General features: G+C 36.7%; 2 protein-coding genes and 1 pseudogene across 3 annotated transcripts; all 3 read right to left on the bottom strand.

The window, feature by feature from the left end:
- Positions 1–3542: 3542 nt before the first annotated feature.
- LOC149406838 (trans-cinnamate:CoA ligase, peroxisomal-like) lies at positions 3543–5779 on the bottom strand. Its single transcript, XM_089609175.1, has 2 exons — positions 5339–5779; positions 3543–5227 (listed from the first exon to the last, which is right to left on the bottom strand). Exons 1-2 carry the CDS (start codon positions 5534–5536, stop codon positions 3743–3745), a joined length of 1683 nt encoding a protein of 560 aa, XP_089465301.1. The 5' UTR covers positions 5537–5779; the 3' UTR covers positions 3543–3742.
- Positions 5780–11553: 5774 nt separating this feature from the next.
- On the bottom strand, positions 11554–12166 carry LOC149406837 (protein STRICTOSIDINE SYNTHASE-LIKE 12-like; annotated as a pseudogene).
- Positions 12167–14761: 2595 nt separating this feature from the next.
- SUA (suppressor of abi3-5) lies at positions 14762–22898 on the bottom strand. 2 transcript variants are annotated; one of them, XM_089609164.1, is made up of 16 exons: positions 22685–22898; positions 22111–22245; positions 21828–21868; positions 20945–21674; positions 20787–20858; positions 20590–20682; positions 20431–20510; positions 19282–19435; positions 18802–18865; positions 18606–18697; positions 18405–18473; positions 18038–18214; positions 17430–17619; positions 16105–17040; positions 15792–15970; positions 14762–15110 (listed from the first exon to the last, which is right to left on the bottom strand). In XM_089609164.1, exons 2-16 carry the CDS (start codon positions 22162–22164, stop codon positions 14928–14930), a joined length of 3114 nt encoding a protein of 1037 aa, XP_089465290.1. In that variant the 5' UTR covers positions 22165–22245; positions 22685–22898; the 3' UTR covers positions 14762–14927. The 2 variants fall into 2 exon arrangements, with proteins under 2 accessions (XP_089465290.1, XP_089465285.1); XM_089609159.1 differs by having other exon boundaries at positions 18781–18865; positions 22685–22897.
- Between the last annotated feature and the right edge of the window lie 760 nt (positions 22899–23658).

Genomic DNA, 23658 nt, shown 5'->3' with positions numbered 1-23658 from the left:
CGATATTATGTGATGTACGTAGTTCCAATTGGTATCTTTCGTCGGATATGTCTTCTCATTCGTGGAGCGAATTCAGTAACAACCAAGAACAAATAAAAAAAAATTAAATGATTTATTTGCGTGTAATATTATTATTTTTGCTGTTGTTGGTACATATCGCATATAAAGTATAAACTATCCGCCACTTGACTAGCAAGCCAATTCAGCGGATCAATGCAATATCAACTAATTAAGCAGTAAAATATAGCAGCCAGCCAGTATTATATTCATATGATATTAGTTACAAGCTAATTGGATATGATAGGTTGGTAACGTTGGTTGGTGTGCATATTTAATTAGTTACACGTTCATACATGACTTTCACTCGTAGCATACAAAAATTGTTTTGGATATCGTATCGTGCCGATATAATTGCACGACAAAATAACAGATCAACTAATTGTACTTTGTGTTTTTTTGTCTCTAGATTTTACAGCCGCCGTGCTGTTAAAACAAAAAGATAGGTTGTATTTAGATGAATTCCATTTTAAGATGGATTCTCATCGCACTCGTCACTAAAATTTATATGGAACTATCACATTATTTAAAAAAAAAAAAAAAAAAAAAAAACTCGTCACTTAAATTTATATGGAACTATCACATTATCGTTTTATCATTTTCGTTATATAGATTGTCAACCTATTTAAGAAGGCTCATATTATACCCCCACACTTTTGTTTCTTAGTTAGCAAACTCTCAATAATTCGATGTACAAGAATTGCTCTCTAATTTCTTAGTATAAGTAAAATAGCTCCAGGTTTAGTCCTTAATTTATTTTGAAATGACGGGTTAATTTACAAGTGACAAATGCGATTTGAATCATTGATCATCATAAGTTACTCTAACACTATAGTTAGTAAGCAATAGAAAAAAGAGTTATGCCCCATAATTAGTTAATTACTTATAATGGCATTTTTTTTTTTGAAAACCAGGGAATCCTATAGTGGCATTTGTTATGGCTAGAATTATCCAGTATTTTAAGCTAGAGTTATTTTAGGGCATTAGTTTTCTGCTTAGCTGTATTCATATGTTTAGCTCTCCCTATAAATTTATACATGGTTAGAATTGATTTGATTTAGTTCAAGTTCAAGTACATTTTCTTTTCTTAAGTATGAAATGATGTTGATACCTAACCACTCTGAAATTTAATATTATTGGCGCTAAAATAGTTGTACATAAACATATATATATATTAAAGAAACTTGTACCATAAACATATTAATTGTTTGAAAACAAAAAACAAAACAAAAAAGGAAGCAGAAGCTTTAAATAATCCCATGTACAACTGCGAGACTTTAATTTGAAAGCTTCCTGTATCTCAAAATTTAGAATATCTTCTCCAATTTTAGTTGCACTCCTAATATCTAAGCCTGCACTTACGAAATGATCAATTAAAGCAAAAACTCCAAAAGCCGAGCGTGGTACTTTAATGTCCTTCAATAATGCAACAAGGGCTTTTATATGATATTATTTTGCTTCAAGAAGCAACATTAGCTTTAAATTGCGTGGTTGATATCACTCTCCTAATTGTTATAATTGTGTGACTTCAATGATTCGAGTTGTCAACAGAGCCCACGGTAACATGATAGAAAATTATTACTGGCCGTAAATGCCAGTAAACACATATATTAATATGTTTCTAATTTAAAATCGATGTATTTGTGGATAAACGGTATAGTCATTGATATATGACTTATTCATCAAGTAATTTTTTTATACACTATTTTATATTTTTTTATTAAATATTACCCAAAAAAAATTTAAATGCAGAATTTTATTAATTAGACGGAATAAAATCGTGGTTACATTTATTTCAAGACAATAAAAGCTAAAAGACAAGAAAACGAGAAAGGAAAATAGATTGTATAAAGTATAAATTACATAATTTTTTTTTGTGATAATTATACTCTTGCAACTTTTAACACGTGGAGACTTTCTATGTTCAGAAAAATGAGCATGGGCTAATAGCTTACAAGAATCAATCGTGTAACTTAATTTACAGAGAGTGTCCAATATTTTATTCACGGTAGTTACGGTAAAGGTGAATATTCTTTGAAGCATCATGAATAAGATTAACTCTAGTAGCAATAGTCCAAGGATGGATAATATTACCTTTAATTGAGTCAATCATCATATGATGGAATCTGCTTCAGTGACTTTTATCATGTGCTAAATATTTTTCAAGTTCAAAAGATTGAAGAACAAGCTTTCAAGAACTAAGTCAAGGGTGTAATTAGCACTAATACGACCAGCAAAGCTTAGGATAACAAGACTGTTGCAATAATGGACAACACCTCCAATAAAACCAACACCTTCCTTATAAGAACCATCAATATTGAGTTTATAATCGTGTTCGAGAGATTTCCGGCTTAAACAAATAGCTAATTGTTTTGCATCACATTAATTACACCCCATTTTGAACGCAATAAGCTCATTGGAGAGGGCAACAGCTACATCAACACCATTAACAATGCATTTTTGTTCATAATGCAGTCATCGAATATACTTTCTCTTTCTAAAAATTCCCATAAGATATAACAAGAATATATAATGACTTTTTTCCTTAACGGATTGCTGCTTTATATCACCATCAAATATTGACATTATTATTATTTGTCGTTTTCTGGTAGATTGAAGTTGAACATTATTTTTGATGTCTATGTTCGACAACAACAAGGTGTAATTATTTGTTGGTTTACTATTGGTTTATTTGCTTGTATATCTTTGTCATAATATAATCTCCAATTGATACTCTATTAATGGAATTGCACTGATCTAATGGTAACCCCAAAACTATATATTTAGTGTAATTTTATACGAAACGAATAATATTACTCTAAATTTAGTGTAACACTATTAATTTGGTGTAAAAATTATACCAAATATTTAAGAATTATTATAGCTAGTAAAATAATCTTAAATAATTAAACTATATGAATCAAACTAAAAGTATATTTTTAGAACATTCTATTTTATGTAAAATATAGTGTATTACTACTAGAGCAAAATAAAAATTTGGTGTAAAAATCTCACCAAAACGGTGTTAGCATTGAAGAAATAGAATATTTTGTTTAGTGTAAAATATAATGTAATCTGAATGGAGCAAAATTAATATTTAGTGTATAAAAGCACTATATTCTATCTAAATTTGAGCATCCGAAGCGGAATTAGATGGAAGTTTCAGTTCTTACCGTGCACGAAACTTCAAGTTCTGTGTTGATTGGAAGTGGAACTTCTAATTATGTGTAGAGTACAAAAATGCTAAATAAAATTAAAATGAATTCTTTCTAATTTTTATTTATTTTGTATTTTTAAGTATATTTAAACCGTTGGATAAACATTAAACAACCTGGCGGAACAAAAATTTCTAGCTCCATACACAAAATTTATAGACATTAGTTATCAGAAATGTATCTTTTAGTCTCGACCCCGAAGAAGCCAAATAAATAAAGTGGAACTTATATTCCTTCCAAATCACCAAATTTAATTCCATCTTGGTTAAAAAAAAAAAAATGGTAGGATAGTGCATTAAATAAAATTATAAGTTTATCATTATTAATGATGTGTAATTGAAGGACTGGTAACACAAAAACCCAACAACATTTTTATTTATAAAAAAAAAATATAACAATTATACAGAATTTACTCCCCACTCCGAGACAAGTACACGTGCCAGATTCCCTCTTTGAAGGCAAAGTCAAAGCTAGAGACGTGACAAGGCCAAGTGAGCGGGACCACCGGCGTCGCTCGCTGCTTCCGTGACGGTGAAGGTCTTGGCCAGCGTCCTCAGCTCGTACTTCTGGATTTTCCCGGTGGACGTCTTGGGAAGCTCCGTCAGAAACTCCACCTTCTTCGGCACCATGAAGTGAGGCAGGTTCTTCCGGCAGAAGGCGATGATCTCCGCCTCCGTCGGCTTCGAGGCCGCGCCGGCCTTTGTCGACACGAAGGCGCACGGGCTCTCCCCCCAGCGAGGGTGCGGCATGGCCACCACCGCGGCCTCGAGCACGGCCGGGTGGCGGTACAGCGCCGCCTCCACCTCGACGGAGCTGATGTTCTCCCCGCCGGAGATGATCACGTCCTTTGACCGGTCCTTGATCTCCATGTACCCGTCGGGGTGGACCACCCCGACGTCCCCGGTCGCGAACCACCCTCCTTTGAAGGCCTCGGCGGTGGCCTTCTCGTCCTTGAAGTAGCCCCTCATGACGGAGCTTCCCCGGAGGACGATCTCCCCGACGGACTTCCCGTCCCGGGGCACGCTCTCCATGGTGTCGAGGTTCTTGACGTCGGCCCCGGCGAGGGTCAGGATGCTGACCCCTTGCCGGGCCTTGAGTTTGGACCGGTCCTGCCTCGGGAGCGAGTCCCACTGGGCCTGCCACTCGCAGACGAGTGCAGGCCCAGTGGCCTCGGTGAGCCCGTAGGCGTGGGTGACGTGGAACCCCATGGCCTCCACGCGCTCCAGGAGCGCGGCCGGGGGCGGGGCCCCGCCCGTGAGGACGTGGACGATGGAGGAGGAGGACCGGCGCCGCCGGTCCTCCAGAAGGATGTTGAACACCACCGGAGCACAGCACATGTGGGTCACCGCGTGGAGGTCCAGCGCGCGGAGGATCTCCCGGGCCGTGGTGGCCCGCAGGCAGACGTTGGTCCCCCCGCGGGCCGCCACGCCCCAGGTGAAGGTCCACCCGTTGCAGTGGAACATCGGGAGCGTCCACAGGTACACCGGCGCGGGGCCCATCTCCCACCCGAGGAGGAGGCTCAGCGTGCTGAGGTAGGCCCCGCGGTGGCTGTACACCACGCCTTTCGGGGCGGAGGTGGTGCCGGACGTGTAGTTGAGCGCGATCGGGTCCAGCTCGTCGGCCAGCTCGGCGGGGGCCGCCTCGGGGTCGCCGCGTCGGACGAGGTCCTCGTACTCGAGCTCGCCGAGGCGGGTCCCGGTGGGGGAGTCGATGTCGTCGATCACCACCACCAAGGGCATGCCCTCGCCGGCCGCCGCGAACGTTCTGAGAGCCTCCCTGGCGACGGGGACGAACTGGTAGTCCACGAAGAAGGCCTTGGCCTCCGAGTGGCGGAGGATGGCGGCCACGCTCTTGGCGTCCAGGCGGGCGTTGATGGCGTTCAGCACCGCACCCGCCATCGGCACCGCGAAGTGCATCTCGTACAGCGCCGGGACGTTTGGCGCCAAAACCGACACCTGTAGTAATGCAAATCATACGGGATTGATCAGCACGGTAAAAAACCTATACACACGACGAGCAAAATCATGTAAGTGTTGTTGTGATGATTTGGCGATAGCGAAACGTACGACGTCGTTCTTGGCGATGTTGAGGGAGCGGAGAGAGGAGGCGAGGCGGCAGCAGCGCTCGTAGGTCTGGCGCCACGTGAACCGAGCGGACTCCGACACGACGGAGGTCCGGTCGGCGTACGAGACGGAGGCTCTGTGGAGGAAGTTGATTGGGGAGAGAGGGACGTAGTTGGCATCGCATTTCTGAAGCTTGTCCATGTTTTTTGTTTTTTGTTTTTTGTTTTTTTTGGTACGAGAGAGAGAGACAGAGAGAAAACAGAGACACTCGCTCACTCCGCCTTGGGGCTCTGGGGATTAACCTCTTTACAGGTAAATGGGCATGTGAAGTGGCAGATAATTATATGGATCCTTATATTTATGGTAAGACATTGAAGTGGGTGAGTGGGATTTTATAGGGGACCCAAATGGTTGTTACAGGATTTTTTTATTTTATTATTATTTTTTTTTTGACGTATCTGAGTAATAAATTTAAAGCTATGAATTTACAAAATACTAAAGGTTTATCTTAATTTAATAAAATAGTCATAATTTGCGACAATTTAGTTTTAAAAATAATTTTGACACCAAAATTAATTTTTTTAAAAATGATAAATTATTTATAACAATCGTCAAAAATTTTAATTTTGACTGTTAAATTTTTTTTAAAAACATAATAAGTTTCAAATGATTATCTGTTTTTTTATATGTAATTAATATTTAGCTATTTATTTACTTTACCTAAATCGACAGCAATCATATACAACGTGCTCATCAATAATGGTTTTTTTTTTTTTTCCCTCTGTTGTCCTTCAGCATTTTCCACTTCATTGAAGTTTTATACACAATCTGGTACAAGACATGTATTCACATTAAATGATTTGACAAATTGACACATTATTTCAAGAGTTTTTTATTAAACAAAAAACAAGGAGCTTGGGATCATGTTTTCACGATGTTTTTATTAAACAAAAAACAATGAGCTTGAGTTCCTATATAATAAAAGAGATATTATATAGGAAAGAAAGAAAGAAAAAAAAAAGATTGAATTAGAGGTCAAGGAAGTTGCCGCGATATTGCATTGAATTTAGAAAGTTGACCAGTTTTATCAGAGTCTGGTCTTTAAAGTTTTATATGGTCTTTTCTCTTTACATATATCGAATCGATGATGTAATTTTAGGCATAGTGCGCTTTCAATTTTCCAAAGGGCTGCTCCTTGACCCGCCCACTGACCCAGTTCCACTAGGCATAATTATATGTAACAATTTCGCCATGCGACAAAATACAAACATATTAATTATTAGTTAGGAAATTGTTTTGAGTTATTGGTCTCAATTCAGATGAAATGTTTGAAAACAAGACTTCTAGAGCTAAACATTGAAAATCAAAGTTAAGAACAGCTGATCAAAGTGATTTCTTAAAAATAAAATATATTTAAAAAAAAATTAAAAGACGATAAATAATCTATATAACAAGCATCCCCTCACAGTGTCGATAGCACTTTTTTTAAGAAGGTCCAATAGCATCTAGATATATAATACAGGACATTTACAAATTCTCACGTTGATGTTTAGAAGATTGAATAATAAACACAAAAGTCAAGGTCCAAAACAAGTCCAATCTCAAAAACTACCTACAAATTCTTAAACGCTAAAGAGAAATCAGCAAAGTAATGTAGAGAAGAAAAAAAAAATGTAGGTGGAGACGCTTCGTTTCAGTCGCAGAAACAAAAAAAAAAAAGCTTTGTTTCATAAACTAAAGCAATAACACTCATCCATCGCTCTGTCTTCTCTTAAAAAAAAAAACCATGCCCGACACAAAGCTATGGACGAACTCTGGACTCACCGGCAAAGTGGTGCCAAAATCACCGAAATAGTATTGACTTTGCACTACCCTTGTTGGTTTTTGGACAACGCGACGAAAATTGCGCCGTAGAGCCGCGATTTTGCTCCACGGCCTAGATTGAGTCTTCTAGGTGTTTGTTTCGGCATATGACGAGCAAATGACGCATTTTTTGGGCTTTCTATATCATGGTCAAACGGCATTTAGTGACGCGACGATAAGGGATTCGTCACGAAAAAACGACGACTTACCCGCGACACAAAACGACTAAACGTATGTATAGTCATAATTAAACTGGCCGGTCTCCTCTGAAACGCGTGATTTTGGCGCCATTTCGCAAAATTATAAACCTTGGCGTAGATTACACTTCAATCTCAACATTCATGACACTAATGCATAACATATTGTATTATAAAGCCATGGTATCGAGCTAATATACAAAAAGTAACACAAGTATATTATTTTCTTATTTCCATACGTATCACATTATACATCATATAATATTATATATATATATATATATATATATATATATAATACAATATGATAATTAATTAAGTAACTAAACCACCAAAATTTAAAGATTCACTAATAGTCAATTTTATGTAAATTTTAATTAAATAATCATTATGGTGATGTGTCATAATTTGGACATTTTTAGCATTCCATACATTTATGTCTTTGGAGTTTGATGATTATTTACAATTATTAACGAATATTTACAACTATTAATGCCATTTTGGCTATGTTAATAAAATCTCGTGACTATTTACTTAAAAATTTATAAAAAATTGACTATATGGAAAAACTTACATTTTCATATGTCTATATATCTAGAGAGCCTTATTATATAATGAGAGCTTGAGTAAACTAGTCAATCAGAAACATAAAATTGTCAAAATAGTCAATGTTTGGTTTATTTTGTGAAATAGCCAATAAACCACATTAACCAACTTGATCAGACAAAAATTCCCTTCATTAAAATGAAGGGTTACAAAAAATAAATTAATTTACAAAAATAAATAAATAAATAAAAACATTACAATAAATAACTTTTCCATTAATAGATTAAAAAATTCTTTAAAAATATTATGAGATCTTCATCGCCGAGTCAACTTTCCATCCATCTCAAGCCGCCGATTCTCCGACCGTAGACACAGAGTTTCCCTCACTTTCACCACCTCCACTTCCGCTCGCTCTATCCGAAGCAGTGATCACTCCATAGAACGCGCAGACTCTTCATTTTTTGCTTGAGCCACCGACTTTCCGACCGAAAATGCAGACTCTTCCTCGCTTTCGCCGCCTCCGAATTAACAAGGATTAATACTTAAATTAAACAATGAATTAACACTGAATTAATGAGATGTAACGCATAATTAACAATAATTAACACTGAATTAACACTGCATTAACAAAAATTAACAAGAATTAACAGGAACTAATACTGAATAAACAAGAATGAATACTGAATTAACATTGTTTTAACGCAAAATCAACAAGAATTAAACCAAAATTAATACGAATAAAGCAAAATAAACACAAAAATAAACAAAAAAAACATACTGATTTAGTCTCTCCAAAGCTCGGTCGCCAAATTTGCGCTGAATGACGATGAAGGTCGTTCATAACCAGCGATGGACGTCCACAAGAGAGGAGAACGACATCGATCGCGATCGAAGATGAAGAGAGGGATCTGATTCTCGATCGGAGAAGAATGTATGAGGTCCATCGTCTATCTCTGACGCGGACCGGAGGAGTAAAGGCATGCTAGCAGATCTAGGTCAGACCCTCCTATAAATAAACAGAAACAAAACGAAAGTACATAAATAAACATATATTAACACATATAAACATTTAAATTAGGTCGAAATCACAAAAAAAAAACATAAATAAACACATCGGCATCTTCTTCGCGAACCTCATTGGAGCTCCAAGGGTGTCGGAGGTCAGACCTGAAGCCACGCGCGTGACTTTCCCAGGAATGCCCTTCCAGATCCTCATTGGGAACGCACCAGTTTGACCTGGAAATGACTTACCTTCGTCGCTCAAATCTCCGAAAAATGGAGAAGCCGCCGGGTCGCGTGGAACATCGAAGAAGTTGAGCAAAAGCTCCCTCCGATTCAAATCCGGCGTAGATCGACGCTTACCAATCGGGACGAAGCTCTCCACTTTGATCCGAGGCTTCCGAAATCTTCAAGGCAGGGTAGTCGCGCGATTGAGGAAGTTTGTTGACGAATCTGAAACTAGTCGACCACAGTCGCAGAGAGCTCCCAGGTCTAGATAAGGTGAGTTTGACTCGTGTCAAGCCTCGAAGACGAAGAATCTCTTTGCATCGCGTTGGTCGGGGGAAGGCACGACCAAGACCGAGAGAGCACGCGAAAAAGAAGACAAATGTGGTGACTTTCACTCACTGGCACCAGACCTCAGAGGATTAGGGTTGAGAAAGAGAGAGATCACCGTAATCAAATTCAAATTGTAATTGAGAAGAAATTTATTGCTATTAATCTCGAAATCAAGCACATTTGACTTTCTATTTTTGTATAATTGTGAAAATAACACGTTATATTCTTAGCAGGGTCATTTTCGACCAAAAAAATAGGCTGAAACGCTATATCATCAATTTAGGCTATTTTTTTTAAAAAAATTTAAACGTCGACTAATATGCAATCTCGACGTTTGATTTTGACTACTCAGTCTAATTATTCCTATGTAATCATGATTTCGAGTTAATGTAAAAAAAAGTAGCACAAGTATACTATTCTCTTATTGCCATAAGTATTACATTATACATCATATAATATTATATATATATATATATACATATATAAATATGAGTATATATATTTATTAGTTTAGTTTATTCTACCAAGAAAATCAGGTTCGAGGGATCCAATATAGTACCGCAAGCCATGCTCGTGGAAGCTAGTGACTGTGGCATTGAAGTAAAACCTGCTCAAGTCTACTGTATTCAAAATCCTTCCATTGCCATTGATTAGTATTGCTTTTGGAGAACTAATACCATTAGGCTTTATTTCGGTCACTGCCACCCAGAAATCTCCAGCAATAGTCCTCTTAATTTTGTCAGGCCCTCCTTGAAACGTGGCAATCACTCGTGATGTGGAAGCTCTCGGACCAGTGATCAGCCAATATTTGGTGATTCGCTTTGTCATGAACTCGCTCACAAGAATATAAGTGCTGTCTAAACTCAATGCAGTCCCAGCTGGACCACTAAGATTGCCAAGAAGTAGTGTCACTTGATTACTCCTAGGGTTAAATTTTAGTAGCTTTCCTGTTGCATCATTGGCCTGGATTAACAACTGGAGTTGGCTGAAAGAGCATAATAAAGATACTAAAATTAGCTAGTTTATAAATTTAACAACAAAATATCAATAGGGGTCTACATAATTATTTATCTCGGCAAACAATCTCATAGACGGATTTAAAATTTTAATTCAGTTCTTTTTTCAAAATCAATCTATTTCTTATTAAAAAGGGGTTTGGACACCAATAGGTGTAAATAAGTGTTTTATTCCACATTACTACCTTTTTTTTTCAAATTAGACAAATATAAAAGTGTTTAGCTACAAATATATAACTAATTACGACAAAATTGACACTTTAAGTTACTTGTTTATAACTAAACACACTCTTAGATCTGTCTAATTTGAAAAAAAAAATAGTAATGTGGAATAACCAACTTATTTACTCATATCTGTGTATAATTCTATATTAATCGCTAGAAAGCCCAATGAAGAATATGCCAATTAGATTTAGTCTTAATTATAGCTATAATTATTATATTTATTTAAATATTTAGTCGAGGTTATTTATTATGGTATACTATTATATATCAACATACCTTTCAAGAGCACCATGGTGTTTTTAGCTGAATAGTGATTTAAAATAATGAAGGTTTGTCTAAAATTATTAAAATAGTCTATATGTGTAAGTACGAAGTTTCAATATGTATTTGACTGTATACTGAATTATTTTCAATAAATAGCTTATAAAAATCATCAAAAAAAAATTTAATATCAGTGTCAAATTTTTTTTGATAATATAATTTTGACTATTTTGCCGAAAACTTGAAACTTTAGTTATTTTGCTAGTTTTTGTATTATTTTCCTAAAGAAAACGGTGATTAATATCTGGAGTCTATAAACTAAGCCTATCTAACCTCTAGATTGTTATAAATATTAACCTCTCTAAAAGTTTTCATTGATATTTTAAACAAAAACAAAAAATTGCACGTTTTCAAGCTTATAATTAATTTTCATGTACTCTTTTATAAAATATTATATGGCGAAAATAAAAATAATTTGCCTTGACATAATCGGACATGAAAGCATAATACTATTTTGTTTAAAATTAGATGGTACGTATATTATAAAGTCTATTTATATATACCTGAAAGTGAACCTAGTACTAGCAATGGTGTAATAAACGTTCCCGGTTAGCTGGTCAACGTCCAAGCCGCTTCCAAAGTTGACTCCATCAGAAGTTTCATTGGATATTACAGGCACTGCAAGTCTGTTCGGAGCTCGAGCCACAAGAAGCCCGCTGTAAGAATCTGCGACGTACAGCTTTTGTTCTCTATAATAAAACCCTAACCCGTTTGGCCTCCCACAAATAAGCCCTAGTCTAGCTGGATCATTTGTTCCATCACACACCAAACTGGTCCTGAAAGGAAATAGAAACCAACATGTTATAATCATTACATATATCAATTGCCAAAATTGTGATATATATATGCTTTAGTACTACATAGTTTATGTTGTTACCTATTTGGTGAAGTAATGTAAGGATCTGAAAAGCTTGACCCGCCATTGTAGCCGAGGATTCGGCCATCGGAAATACCTGTATAGAGTCTACCACGGGAGTCAAAAGTTGTGTCTACAGGGCCTTAGAAGTGCTTGGTAGATCAAACCTTCGAAAATTGGACATTGGGATTTGAGAGAGTGCTAAGAAAGGAAAAGTTATGCATAGAAAAATAATAAGTATAATCTTCATGATATTATTTGGTAAAAGTTTTAATTTTTGGATGATGATGTATAGCAGAGCAAAACCCTGCTAGTATTTATAAAACGACTTGTTCATTATTAGATACGTCAATTTGGAAGTGTTGTGTCGTATATTTCGACTTGGCTTACACTTGTATTTTTTTTTTTTAATATGATTATGTCTAGTTGTAAATAAATTAACTATGGTTTCCTAAAAAAGTTAGTAATTGGAGATTGTGATTGTTCCATAAGAAATGAAACAAAAGATACGGTAGAGCTAGAACAAGGTCTATCCAATACTAGATAGAAGTCGACATGTGTGCTAGATTATATTTAAATCTTAACCCTTGTAGAGCTTCTTTCACATATATAGCACGGGGATGTTGGACGCGGCCTCGTGGGAAAATTAGACAAAAAAATTTAGATTTTTTAAGTTGAAATAGATGAGAAACTTAAGAATAAATATGAGTGCTTCATGGGACATGTTCTCTCTCTCTCTCTCTCTCTCTCTCTCTCTCTCTCTCTCTCTTTCTCTCTCTTTCTCTCTCTCTCTCTCTCTCTCTCTCTCTCTCTCTCTCTCTCCCTCTCTCTCCATGCATTGGGGATCTGACAAAAAATAATATGGAGTCTTTTCGGAGTTGTTTGTATCACACTCAAATTCTATGGTTAATTCATCATTTTAGCTTTTGATTCATAGGAGCAGGGGCGGACCAGGTGTAACGCTCAAGAGGCCCCCCCTCCCCCCTCAAATCCTCAAATCCAAATTTTTTGAGCTTTAAAAAAAAATTAATAAATTTTTCTTTTCCAGCCTATATTAATTTTTGCCCACTTTTCTTCCAAAATTTGGATCCGCCACTGCATAGGAGTAGTGGAACTCAAAATGAATATGCGGGTATAACCACATAAGTTTATTTATAGTGCATTACTCGCTACAATAAAATCCTAATTTGATTTAGATCCCTATACAATATTTTTATTTCAAAGATAAACTATTTGATGCACCTAAAAAAAGGTTTAGGTATATAGTCATATTTACAGTTTCATATTGCTATATAGTCAATGTTTCGTAAATTTTAGGTAAATAGTCGCGTCCATGCATTTATACGTGTAAATTGACGTAAATACCCCCACTTTTTTATTTCAATAAAAGGAAAAATCATGAATGCAACGTCATCTTTATGGTTATTTATCTAAAATTTACAAAACGTTGACTATATAACAATTTCAAACATTTTAGTTGACTAGTTACCTAATATATATATATATATATATATATATATATATATTTTTTTTTTTTTTTTTGTAATAAAAAAAAAAATCCTTCCACTATTCTGATTTAGTTTCACTTTTATGTAATAGTTTTGTGACAGCATAGCATATGACTCGGGAGAACTAAAATCAAAGTGCTATGATTATGAATAAATAAATAAAAATTTTCTAAATCGTCCACTATTTATTTTGATTGGGCATAGACTACTTTTTGGATACCTAATTCTCTAATAACTAATGGTTTCAAATCTGAATGTTTCTGAAAACCTAACATGCATACCGCCATATAAATCTCTATTATCTACGACAGTTAACTAACGAATATTACGAAAGTCGTGATTTTAGCTGATTTGTAAATTAGGCCGATAGCCAACTTTTGTTAAACGGCTCCAGTTGATCCTACGCATAGTTTAGAACCTACGGATAATATCGGTTGACATATTGAGCTTAGGTTACACCAATATACAGTTTTGAAAAGAAGAAAAGAAATTACCTTTTAACAGCAGACAATTTGTTTTTAATACAATGGCTTACCACATTTAATCTAAATATAGTATACTATATTAGTTTGATTACAAAATCTAATCATGTATAGAGTAATTAAAAAATTAAAAAAATAAATTATTTGAAATTAATTGATTATAAAAGAATAATTTGTTGCAACAAACAATCCTCTACCTTCTTTTAAGATTCTAATCCAAATTTCATCTTATTAAAAAATAGTCAACCAGATTTGCAGTAAATTAATTTATTTTTTAAGTTAATTTAATTTATATTTTAGTTAATCAATTTATTGCGAAGTCTGATGAGCTACTTTTTAAAAAAGATGAATTTTTTGCTATTTTTTAATAAGAGGGTGAAGTATTGAACTACTGACCTAATGCCCCTTAATTTTCATCGTCTATTTTTATGAAAAAAAAAAACAAAAAAAAACAAAATTTTACTCAATTTTTGAATTTTTCGCTACTTAACAATTCGAAACATGTAATAAAGTGAGTAAACAAACATTTAACTTATCAATAGGAAAATTTTCTCGTAGCTTTCCGAGAGACCCGAAACATTTTTTATGAACTTGATAAAGCTTGAATAGAATTAAATATAACTTGACATAGATGCTCTTTTGTCGATGAGAAACGACGACTAAAATTGATATTCTTGAGAGAACAACTCTTATGGATGAGCTCGAAAATGATGTGAAATGGTTTTGTAAGTTCTGAAATACTAGACATGCCCATTTAAGAATTTTGACGATACTGACTTAAAAATTGAATTTGACCCATTATCCCACGTATAAATTATACTAGAATTTCTCATTGGTAACTGAGAAAGAGCAGGATAAATCTCAAGCCTCTCGCACTAGCTATAATAATACGGGAAATCAACAATTTTCATATTTCTGCAATATTTTATCAATATACACCATGTCTCGGATTACAAGAAAAAAAAAACTTCCTCTTTTGTTTCCCTCGAAAGGGATAATAATATCGTCATCTTGTGTTGAGCTATGACATCTCTCGGAATCTGGCAAGAGCCTTTTTGTGGATGAGAGTTCTGTAACTATCACCGGCCTGAACCTCGGTGCTCGGGTCCCCCGACTTCTTTTGCCTACTCCCCAATCCCGCTCTGCTATCCCCTGCCTGCGCTTTCACAGGCTCCGTAATTCCGCTCCCGTCCCTCCCCAAGCCCTGTTCCATCAAACACAAGAAATACACACAGAGGATATTTTAGAGACCGGAAAACTTCGCACGGAGAGGAGATTGTGAGGAAGCAATGTGAAGCTGGGGAAGGAATAATAAGAACAAACTTCCAGGCACAATATCAAAGTGATATTTTACTGTTCATCCCGTGTTATTTTTAAAAGGTTACAAATTTGAATTGGGTTTGATGGTGTACTTGAAATCTAGATTGAGTATACGAACCAACTTCCAGTCACAATATCTAAGTGAAATGTTACCGTTCATCCCGCTTTAACTTAAAAGGTTATAAATTTGAATTGGGTTTGATGGTGTACTTTAAATCTAGATCGAGTATACGAACCAACTTCCAGTCACAATACCCAAGTGATATTTTACCGTTGTTCCCGCGTTAATTTAAAAGGTTATAAATTTGAACTGGGTTTTATGGTGTACTCTAAAATCTAGATTGAGTGACAACTCCCCTAATGCCCATCTAGACTGCTAAATCAATTCAAGATGAAAATGAAAGAGGTTTGATTCCACGCCTAATTATGTAACCTAGTTAATGTAATAGAACTGTGTTCCTTTAATTTTAACCATCTATGCGCAATACGTTCTCTACTAGACAATCTGTAGAACAAACTAAAGATACAAGACGTGCAAATAATGACAAGAAAAAGAAGTCATTACCAGGCCTTCTTGCCATCCCATGCTACGCAGCATTCTGTTTCCTACATTGCTTTCATCGATCGCCTTGTCTGCTGTGATCACCTCGAAGCTGCTAGCTCCACCATCACCGCCAGGTCGCCCTCCACCGACCCCCGGAGGGAAAGGCATTGCGTCTGAAAAACCTTTCCGTGACCCGACATCTATTCAACAGTAGAAAAACCAGAATTCTCACACATCAAGATATATTCATAAACAAGTCTAGCAAACTCGGAAAATGAATTTACTCTGCATTCAAATAGAGAAAACAAAAGGAAAGAGGAACGAGAGGTCTTACTGGAATCCCCGAGGCCAGCATCGGATATTCCATCTTCTGTGGAAGAGGATGACGAGCCATAGAGACTCCTCCTCTCAGCCGCGCGATCTCTGTATCCACTTTGTGGTTGTTCCTTACGCACAGAAGGAACCGAGGCAATAGGCATCTCCGAGAACCTCCTCTTCCCACTCGCAGCGGAAACAGGCGGGGCATTATAACCCCCCAAAGCAGATGTGTCTGTTTTAAAAGGGGTCACAACATGAGACGTCTCTGAATTGCTTAACGGAGCGGACCGGGCAACAGTTTCTTCAGAAACCGAAGCATCGGATTTCACCACACCTCTACCAGAGCCCCTGATGACTCCCATCACACTCCCACCCAAACTGTTACTCACAGGCCTCGGTTTGACTATAGACTCCAGTGGAACACTCTGGGCAGCAGAAACGACGGTATGAAATCCTGAGCCTGACAAAGGACTCTCTTTTGTACTAATTACTTCAGTCTTTGCCTTGCTCTTCGTTGATTGCGCGCCTAAGCATGGCTTTCCATCTGTCGATACGGCTGATTGATTGTTGTCCAAGGCCACGCGGGTCGCTTGTCCTTCGTGGCTCCTCTGTTTCCACATGGACAATACGTTATTCATTTTCTTCTTGTTTGCAAGAATACTGCTTTTCAAGGCCAGCTTAATTTCTTTGGCCTTTTCTTTCTCCTTCTTCTCGGCAGCCATTGCTGCTGTAAGAGCAGCCTGGACAGCGTCCGGTAGGGACGATCCCTTATCAGATGACGTTGACGAGGTAGTAGCCGGTGCAGAAATAACTACTTTTCGGTCATTAGAACCATTCGATACAACGGAAGGTTCAGAAGATTTGCTGTCATTTTTATCAGTGCAAGGGATGTACTCCTGTTTTTGTTGATCATACGAATACCAAACCCCATTATTACCATCATAGTAAAGACCTGCACATTGCAGAAGAATACAGAAAAGATTGATTATATTCGAGCCATAAAATTGACAAAAGATAGAAAATTTGTGTATTATATACATCATTTAGACTCTCCTGTCATGCAAAGATGATGATCCTTCCAGTAAAAATAATATGCTGTTTTAATTGAAATTTTCATTCTAAATAACAATGAGTTTCAAATGCTGTCCCCTGACCTAGTTCTCTCCTCCGCTTAAGTTTAAAATTCATTAGGAAAATCTACACACTTCTTCATGCATTTAAAAACAAAATAGAATTTTAATTCAAATACTGAAACTGACACAAGTTTCCAAAAGCTATATAAATTAATACGATGAGGCCTGACACTTCTTAAGGTTCGTAAGAAATGTTAACGTGTATAACCTGTATTTCCATCATAGTAAAATCCAGATGACGCATCATAATAATAACCAGACGCTTCATCCCATACAAAGCCATTTTGTGGGGCCAAACTATCTTTCTGCCCTTTAACCTCCCCGTCAGTTTGATCCTGCCCTCCGGATGTATTCTCCTCGGGATTATATTCTTTTGGTGCCCATCCGACAGCATCATACTGAGAAATGGAAGGGAAAACAAATTGACCACGTTTAGTATTTCAGTGTTTTGCCTCCAAGAAGCCTGAAAGCAGTATGAAGCGTACGACTAAAGATACAACCACAAGTACAAGTTTAAGAACATAAAAACTACAGTAGTCATAAATAAGTTCCCAAAAAAAAACATGTGGGAGGAAATCACTATTCTGAATGCTCCACTAAGCCATAGACCAGAACTTGAAATTCGGTCCATTAAAGCATCGCATGACATCGCAAAATTATGTTTCTTGAATATGGAGATATGAACATCAAAAAGAGTAATCACAAATCAACCCTTTCAAAACGAATGAAAGGACAAGAAATCTACTAGGTGCATGCTCGAAGAGATGGTCAAACATGCATATGTTGGATTTTTAACAAAAAAAAAATGAAACAGACCTGTTGAGCAAATGTTGCTGCCTCGATCGCTGCAGCAGCTAAGGTACTTGACTGTGGTCCCGACGCCCCTGTTACCGGACCAAGAATGCTCCTTGCATAAGCTACTCTGAGAATCTGCCCATTCTTCTCAAGGGCTGTTCCATCAGTTGCTTTTAAGGCTTTAGATGCATCTTCTAGCTGCGAACGTTAAATGAAAATCAAGCCAATATAATTACTCAATCGTCTTTTACATGCAACCTTCATGGCAGTAGAGAAAAAAATTGGTTTCTTATAACACTTCAGTCAGGACTTTATTCAAAGATAAGGGGATATTTCTTCTTTTTCTATTTAGCGAACAATGATCAAGTATCAGGGGAAGTAGGCTTACTGAATAAAAATGGACAAAGGCAAACCCCCTTGAAACATGAGTAAATCTGTCCCTTACAAGGCGAAGGTCCTGCAAGAAAAATGGGTGACTTCCTTTGACGTGTCATATGTGGCACATAAGGTATGAACGCAACAAGTTCTTGCAATATGATAAAAAAAAAAAAAAAAAAATTAAAAAAAAGGTTATTCGAGGAATATCCACCTTTATGGGAGCATGCTTGGAAAATTCATATCGAATCATTTCTTCATCCAAATTATCATCTAGTCCACGAACAACCAGTACATGAGTAGGACCTACATGACAAAAAAAAAATCAAATGACCATAAATATGAATACTGCTACCAAAATCAGCAAAATCAGGAAGCAAAAGACAAACCTGATTCTGATCCTTTCTTACCCAATGCTGTTGGATGATTAGAAATGTCTGCTGCTGGAGCATCATCAGATCGTGCATCATTGCACTGTTGAAGGAAAAAAGAAAAAAGGAAAAAAAAAGGATACTAATTAGTTTAGCCGAACTTGATACTCAGCCTCGTATGACGTAGTCTGCACCTATGTTAAGTACTTCAAGATTTAAGCCTCGACATTCTTGTCTTTCAGTGCTAATATTAAGTCTAAGTATCTCAAGCTCCAAATATGTAAACTTCTCTATTCGGCCACTATCATGGGCTTATGTAAAATATATTAAGCTATCCAATAGATATCAGAAGTTCGCGATGATTTCATTCAAATAGAACCAAATCAAAAGCAGTGTCCCATTAAGAACGGGAAATAGATACCAAAAGACTTGCATTGTAGATCTTGTGCTCTTATGTAGTTAGCATCAGCCAAACAGAAACAAGACAAAAATAATAGAAAATTAAATATAAATTAAAACCTGGAAGCAAGATGTCCTCCGTGCGAAATTGATATATGCACAACTAGTGCACATCCAATCACATGGCAGAGTCATGCTTTTATAGTTGCCATGCCCAAATTTTGAAGAACCCTCTGGACCAAAAGATCCACCAGCACTCCCAGTTGGCTTACCACTGCATCATAACATAGTTGAAATAAGGGTTAAAATTTTCATAACCCTTCATACATCCAAGGTCATTCTCTAAGTTAAAATATTTCGAAAAAAATTCTGGTCCAGCTGCCATTAGCTTAAGCTTCTGGGAGAAAGAAGCCTTGGGTTAAAGTCCATGAGACTGAGAGTGCACTAATGACTAATCTACATGAGCTTAGCTAAAGCTTTAAATGATGGGCTTTCAATTAATTCACTCGCATTTTTGCACATTCCAGCCCGCACGTGGGTGCAAGTAACCAAGAAAATGCTCTCTCTCATTGCATAGCAGTGAGAAATATTTTTCAAACAATGTATGACCAAGCATTTTTACTGACATCAAAAGAGCCCCACACCCATTCGAAACGTGTTCTCGCCTATTTACATCTTAGATTTCTTATATATAAGTCATTTGATTTTATAATGTAACTTAAGTTTATCATTTATTTACTCTGCCGAATGCTAAAGGTTTAGCCGGAAGGAATAAACTCGGTGAACCTAAACTGTTAAAATGAACTGAATTTACCAATCTAAAAAAGAAAATAAAAAAATTCCTACTATATTGATGCATCTTAATTAATATATTGGGTTTGTTAATGAACCTAACATGTAAATATAGACGATGTAGAGCACATTAACAACATAGTATTGTTCATCTTTTCTTCTTCTATTGTTTAAGAGGAAGCAAGTGTTTTTTTTTTGTTAATTAAAGCAACAGTATTGATGTAAAAACAAACAAAGCAGACATTAGGACCCTGCTGAAATTGGACTCAACGCTAATCCAACACGCGAGTCCTTTTAGAGCGGGGATACAGATCGCTAAAGGGCACTAACTCAAGAAGAAACAAATGTTTCATCATAAAGGAAAAATACAGGAAAGAAAGATCCAGGGAAATTTATTTAGAAGAAAAAAAAAAGTTGTATACTCATAATTGTTCCAACAGAATAATAACATTATAATCAGGATATACGGGGAATAACCTGTATTCAAACGAAAGCTTTCTTCCATCAACAAGAAGACCATCATCACTAAGTTTATCCATCATAGCACGTGCTGCTCCCTGATTCCCACATAAACTTAGTTTTGGAGCATAATATTTAAGATGAAAACATGATCACGAACAGGTTGACCACAAATACCATAGATGGGAAGTCAATGAATGCAAATCCTCTTGAGGTACTAGAATTTCGCTCTTTTATCACACGGACCTGACGTAGGGGTCCCCATTCAGCCTGAAGATTCGAAAACTATTCTTGTCAGAAAGAGAGAAAAGAAAAAAAGGTAATAATAGAAAGAAGGTAAAATACTACTCTGTGACAAAAAATAAATATATTACAAGGATCTTGTACAGGTCTTCTTCTGTAGTGTTCAGTGAAAGGCCTCTCACGACCACCGTTGAAGATGGAGTCTGCAAAGATCAATATCATTAACGCTCCCGAGAATCAAACACATCACATGAGACCAACTAACAAATTAACAAGAAATGAGTCATACCACGGAATGATATTCGCGTTGACGTCTGTCTTCGCGGTCCCATCGCTTCTCACTCCTCTCACGCCGAGCATCGTCAAAGCTGTCCTCTCGATAACCTCGACTACGGCTTCGACTCCGAGGGGACCTAGACCTAGAGTAATCATCGCGCTCACGAGATCCCAAACTATCGCGCCTTCGATACGGACTCTGTTCTCTTTCCCGGTCATGCCTTCTAAACGGGCTTTGATCTCTTTCTCGGTCACGAGACCCGCGCCTCCTCCAATCACCATCCCTCCTACTTCCTCCATCGTAATCAGAATCATAATTGTGCCGAACATAATCGTGGTCCCTCTCACGGCTATCCTCTCTACTTGAATGAGACATACGAGACCTATAATCATCATCTCGATCACGCCCCACTATCCTGGCAGACTTGTCCAACCCATGATCACGATAGTTGCCATCCCTAAACTTGTCGAATTCCTGAAATTTATTGAACTTTGGATCATGAGGAATATCCATCTCGTGATAAGAATCGACAAACTGTTTTTCATATCTCCTTGAATCCCTATCAACGGGAAATTCTTCTTCATATGTTCTCCTCCTAGGATGCGCCCAGGTGCCATCAGGAGGTGGCAGCGGATAGCTCTCCCTATCTATGAGGTCGCGTTGGAAGGAATTTCTAGGGTATTCATTATCCCGTGAAAATCTTTCATCTAATAACCTCCTCTCATCATATGAACCTCCAACCCTGCCAAAAACAAGTAAAATTGAAGCAAGAAAGAAGAAACAAGACACAATACTGAATATAAAACTTTAAGTTGGATGTCATGTAGGTTTTTCCATCCAAAAGGGTTTAAGCTATCGCATGAATGTTCGAAGAAAAAAAGCAACCAAAACTCACCGAAATTTTGGCTCATGAACCGCTTCATAACCCTCCAATGCCTGTGAATTGAAGAGAATAAGCTAATGTCAGCAACTAATCAATCATTCATATGAGGATTAGGCAAATCCAATCCATAATCCTCACTGTCCCATAGCTTTTCCTCATTTTTCCTAACAATGAGATGCCACGAAATATATTGGACAATCTGACGGGTCCTAATTTTATCTCGCGTCATCGTCATGATCATCATCATCATCATCATCCGATACAGGTGATTATTTAAGTAGGAAACCGCAATTACGCTGTTATTATTATTATCCCATCCTTGCTGAAAGCCATAACGACCCGGATCCATTCTCTTCGCAGCGCCGCCCGATGATCGTTCAAACAACGAATCGAATGCTCTCAAAACCCTTTTTTCTCTCTTTTTTATACCCTGTAATAACATGGACAAACAGACATGGTTATACCAATACTTCCCATGACTTGACCATTGTTCTCCTTCCAATTTCTAACAGGGAATCCTCTATCTCTCTCTCTTTCTCTCTCCACATATATCGCATAAGTCAAAGTCTCAATTTTGTTCAAACACGCCTACACACCCTCAATCAATCTCTCAAAATTGATTCAACACAATCAAACTGAGGGATTCACATAGTCAACACCAACAGTCTCGAACAATAGATGAACAAGATAACTAAATTTTAGGTTTGAAATTTAGAAAACACCACTCCGGAAACCTGAAATTAATCCTAAACGAAAACAAAAGGATCGATAATTACATCGCGAACACACATTTAAGCGACTTTGAGATATCGACACCATACTTTTATCACGAAAAACACAAATCAGCAAAGTGGAAAAAGATATAATACCCTGTGACTTGAATCGAACAGAAGTGCTCCAATTTGATGGAATTCAAAGCTATGGTGTGCTATGAATCAATCGTCACCGGCTTCTTTTTATTCATCCAACATTCCAACCCTCTTCTCTTCTGCTTATTCTATTTTATTTTAGATTTTTTTTAAGCTGGTTTTGTGGGTGTCTTAGTTTAATTTCGTGTTTTTTTTTCCTTCTTCTTCCTTCTTTCTCTTATCAAATGACTAGGTTAAAACAAATCTGTGAATTGTTTATGGGTGTTATAGATTAAAAAAAATAAAAAAAATTCATAACAAAATATTACATAAGTTATAGCTAAATTAGGAATTACATAAGTTCGCCAAAATTTATCTAAATATAAAAAAATAATATTTGAAATTAATACAAGGTAAATATTTTATAATAGTGTAAAAAAACATTATAAAAAAATAGAACACAAAATGTTTAAATTAAAAAATCATACAAAAATCTACATGCACTACACAAGATTTAAAAAATTACAAATCCCATGCAATTTTAAAAATGAAATCAAATAAAATGAAGAAAAAAAAAACGTAGATGGTGAGTAAATAGTTCATTTTAGGTTTTGAAAATTATTTATATTGTTCGCCAACTAGTGAGTGATCTAAAGACCGATTTTTTTTTTTTTGAATAGTACGGATTTTCCATTAAAATTGGGTAAAATACCCATCAATACAGGAGAATGACACCTTAGTACATGGATTACCAAGATCTAAGTCGAGGTGAATCTAACACTAACTTCCGGTAAAAGTACGATATGTGCAAACTTCCGACAACGGGAAGAATTACAAGCACCAATAGAGCACACAAGAGACTCGTTAAAAAACCCAAAAAACGGCGATGGAAAAATCCAACCAAACTTGGTCCGATAACCACGAATAGGGTGGCTCTTCAACCTGCATAGATAAAAATCTAACAGGAAAAAATCCACTACGGGAGAGGGAACTAC

The sequence above is a fragment of the Urtica dioica genome, chromosome 1, assembly GCF_054948205.1.
Source record: "Urtica dioica subsp. dioica isolate 48M chromosome 1, U.dioica_male_clone48M_v1_H2, whole genome shotgun sequence".
Classification (NCBI taxonomy): domain Eukaryota; kingdom Viridiplantae; phylum Streptophyta; class Magnoliopsida; order Rosales; family Urticaceae; genus Urtica; species Urtica dioica.
The sequence above is the reverse complement of the archived record's forward strand: the minus strand, read 5'-3'. Positions and strand labels throughout refer to the sequence as shown.

What these genes read in the sequence shown, in the direction of transcription:
- LOC149406838 (XM_089609175.1), bottom strand. Translation starts at nt 5,536, where the DNA reads ATGGACAAGCTTCAGAAATGCGATGCCAACTACGTCCCTCTCTCCCCA. An exon ending in ACATCGCCAAGAACGACGTC is followed by an intron (nt 5,228 to 5,338) that starts GTACGTTTCGCT and finishes GCATTACTACAG; the next exon opens with GTGTCGGTTTTGGCGCCAAA.
- SUA (XM_089609159.1), bottom strand. Translation starts at nt 22,164, where the DNA reads ATGGATCCGGGTCGTTATGGCTTTCAGCAAGGATGGGATAATAATAAT. An exon ending in TTACTATGATGGAAATACAG is followed by an intron (nt 17,041 to 17,429) that starts GTTATACACGTT and finishes TGCAATGTGCAG; the next exon opens with GTCTTTACTATGATGGTAAT. An exon ending in TGCTGGCCTCGGGGATTCCA is followed by an intron (nt 15,971 to 16,104) that starts GTAAGACCTCTC and finishes ACTGTTGAATAG; the next exon opens with ATGTCGGGTCACGGAAAGGT.